Here is a 2,080-nt window from a genome sequence, read left to right as displayed (position 1 = left end):
CAAAAACAACTGGAGAATGTGAAAGGTTTTAAATATTTGGGTAGCTTTTTAACAGATGATGGAAGGTGTACGTGTGAAATTAAATCCAGGATTGCCATGGCAAAAGCTGCATTTAGCAACAAGAAGAATCTTTTTATCAGCAAACTGGACTTAAATTTGAGAAAGAAACTAGTGAAATGCTACATTTGGAGCATAGCTTTGTATGGGGCTGAAACTTGGAAACTTAGGGCAGTAGATCAGAAACACCTGGAAAGCTTCGAAATGTGGTATTGGAGAAGATCAGTTGGACCGATTATGAGAAATGAAGAACTGTTAATTAGAGTAAGTGAGCAGAGGAATATCCTACACGAAATAAGAAAACGGAAGGCTAATTGGATTGGTCATATCTTACGCGGTAACTGCCTTCTAAAAGTTATTGAAAGAAAGATAGAGGGGCAGATAGAAGTGACTAGAAGACGAGGAAGAAGACGTAAGAAGATGCTGGATGACCTTGGGGACAGAAGAGGATATTTTCATTTGAAGGAGAAAGCTCTAGATCGCATCAAGTGGAGGAACTGTTTTGGAAGAGACTGTGGACCTGTCGTCTTGACAGATTACATATGAATGAATGACTTGGGAGAGTAGGGGGGACAGGGGAGCGAGTCCGAGAAGTCTCCGATTCTTCAACAGTATAAATTTGGCCAGGGCTTTATCGCCCATAAAAAAGGAGCGATTAAACAGCCGTTAGGCCAGACTCCTAGTATTATTAATGAGATGAAAATCATCCTCTGCAACAGAGATATGAAATGATGCATATGAATTATATTTAGTTTTTAGCCTGGTGCAAGCAAGGGAAGCAAGCGGCAATTGATCCTTTAGAGAAGTCTCAACACCAGATGTTACATCTGGGGAAAACCTAGAGACACAAAGGGACTTCATACGGACTTTCTTCTGTACAACAGAGAGAGAGAAGAGCTTCTCACTCCGATCATGGCAACCCTGCGTTTCTTGGAGGTATTGGCAACAGTGTTCACAGTGTTAACAAGAGATGGGGCTACGCGCTTCTTCTTAACTACCGTTACAAAATCACCACCGGAAGGGTTTTCACCCGTCACAACTGATGGCTCAGGTAGTGAATTCATACCAGGAGCTGTGGCCTTGGAGACACTAGGGTTACCATTCACTGCCCACACAACATCCCTGTATGATTTTGCTGTAGCTGTGGCAGATGTAGCAGCCTCACGCCGTGTTGATTGCACATGTGAGGGCGCCTGTTGAAGTTCACGCAGTTGCAACTTCATGGCTTCGTTATCGATTCTAAGCTGCTGAGATTCGACAGCATAATGACTCTAGATTGCACCATTCCCATGGTACAGATGCCATTGGTGCGAAGTATTTCCAGCTGCACGCTGAGGGAATCTTTATCCCCTATACACGAAGCAGTACACTCTAGCTCTGCAGAAATTGCTTCCTTCTGGTTACTCTTGCAGAAGGAATGCTCGTTTGCGGCATCCCCCGTTAGTCTAATACAACTGTCACACTTGTAAGCAGACTTACCGGTGGTTGCACTCACACTGGGCTCCGGCACACAATTAGGCAAACACTTACAATGAAAGCGCGAATCGCACAAGCCACAACGAATAGATTTTTGCTTTCCGTAAAACGGCCATACAAAGAGCCGACAGTGGTCCTTACCGGCAGCACACAGATGTACACTAGGCACTCAAGCGGGCGGGAGCACAAGCCCTACACGTCCGTTCAGCTCGATATAATAATAATAATAATAATATGCTGACAGGAATTATTGCCAGAAGAATTTCGTTATATTTTGAGGAGCACAACCTATTGCCAGAAGAACAAAAAGGATGTCACCCAGGAAGTAAGGATGCAAGGACCAGCTGCTGATATCAAAAGCAATACTTGAGGACTGCAGGAGGAGGAAAAAGAACCTAAACATGGCTTGGATTGACTATCAAAAGGCATTTGATAGAGTGCCCCACAGCTGGATAGAAAAGTAAATGGAACTAGTAGGAGTGAATGATAGGATAGTGAAATTCACTCCATGGATAAATGGAACACAAAGCTTCAGCTGAGAACAAAC

The 2,080-nt window shown here is 43.7% G+C and overlaps 1 protein-coding gene across 1 annotated transcript in view; it reads right to left on the bottom strand.

The window, feature by feature from the left end:
- The window catches only part of LOC111864774 (synaptosomal-associated protein 25), a 78,883-nt gene extending 77,603 nt beyond the window's left edge, over positions 1-1,280 (bottom strand). The window contains exon 1 of the mRNA XM_023852283.2: positions 963-1,280. Coding sequence (XP_023708051.1) covers positions 963-1,280 — 318 coding nt within the window. The remainder of the gene's footprint in view (positions 1-962) is intronic.
- Positions 1,281-2,080: the final 800 nt, after the last annotated feature.

The sequence above is a fragment of the Cryptotermes secundus genome, unplaced genomic scaffold (genome assembly GCF_002891405.2).
Source record: "Cryptotermes secundus unplaced genomic scaffold, Csec_1.0 scaffold1061, whole genome shotgun sequence".
NCBI lineage: Eukaryota > Metazoa > Arthropoda > Insecta > Blattodea > Kalotermitidae > Cryptotermes > Cryptotermes secundus.
Note: the sequence above shows the minus strand (reverse complement) of the source record. Positions and strands in the feature narration are given on the sequence as shown.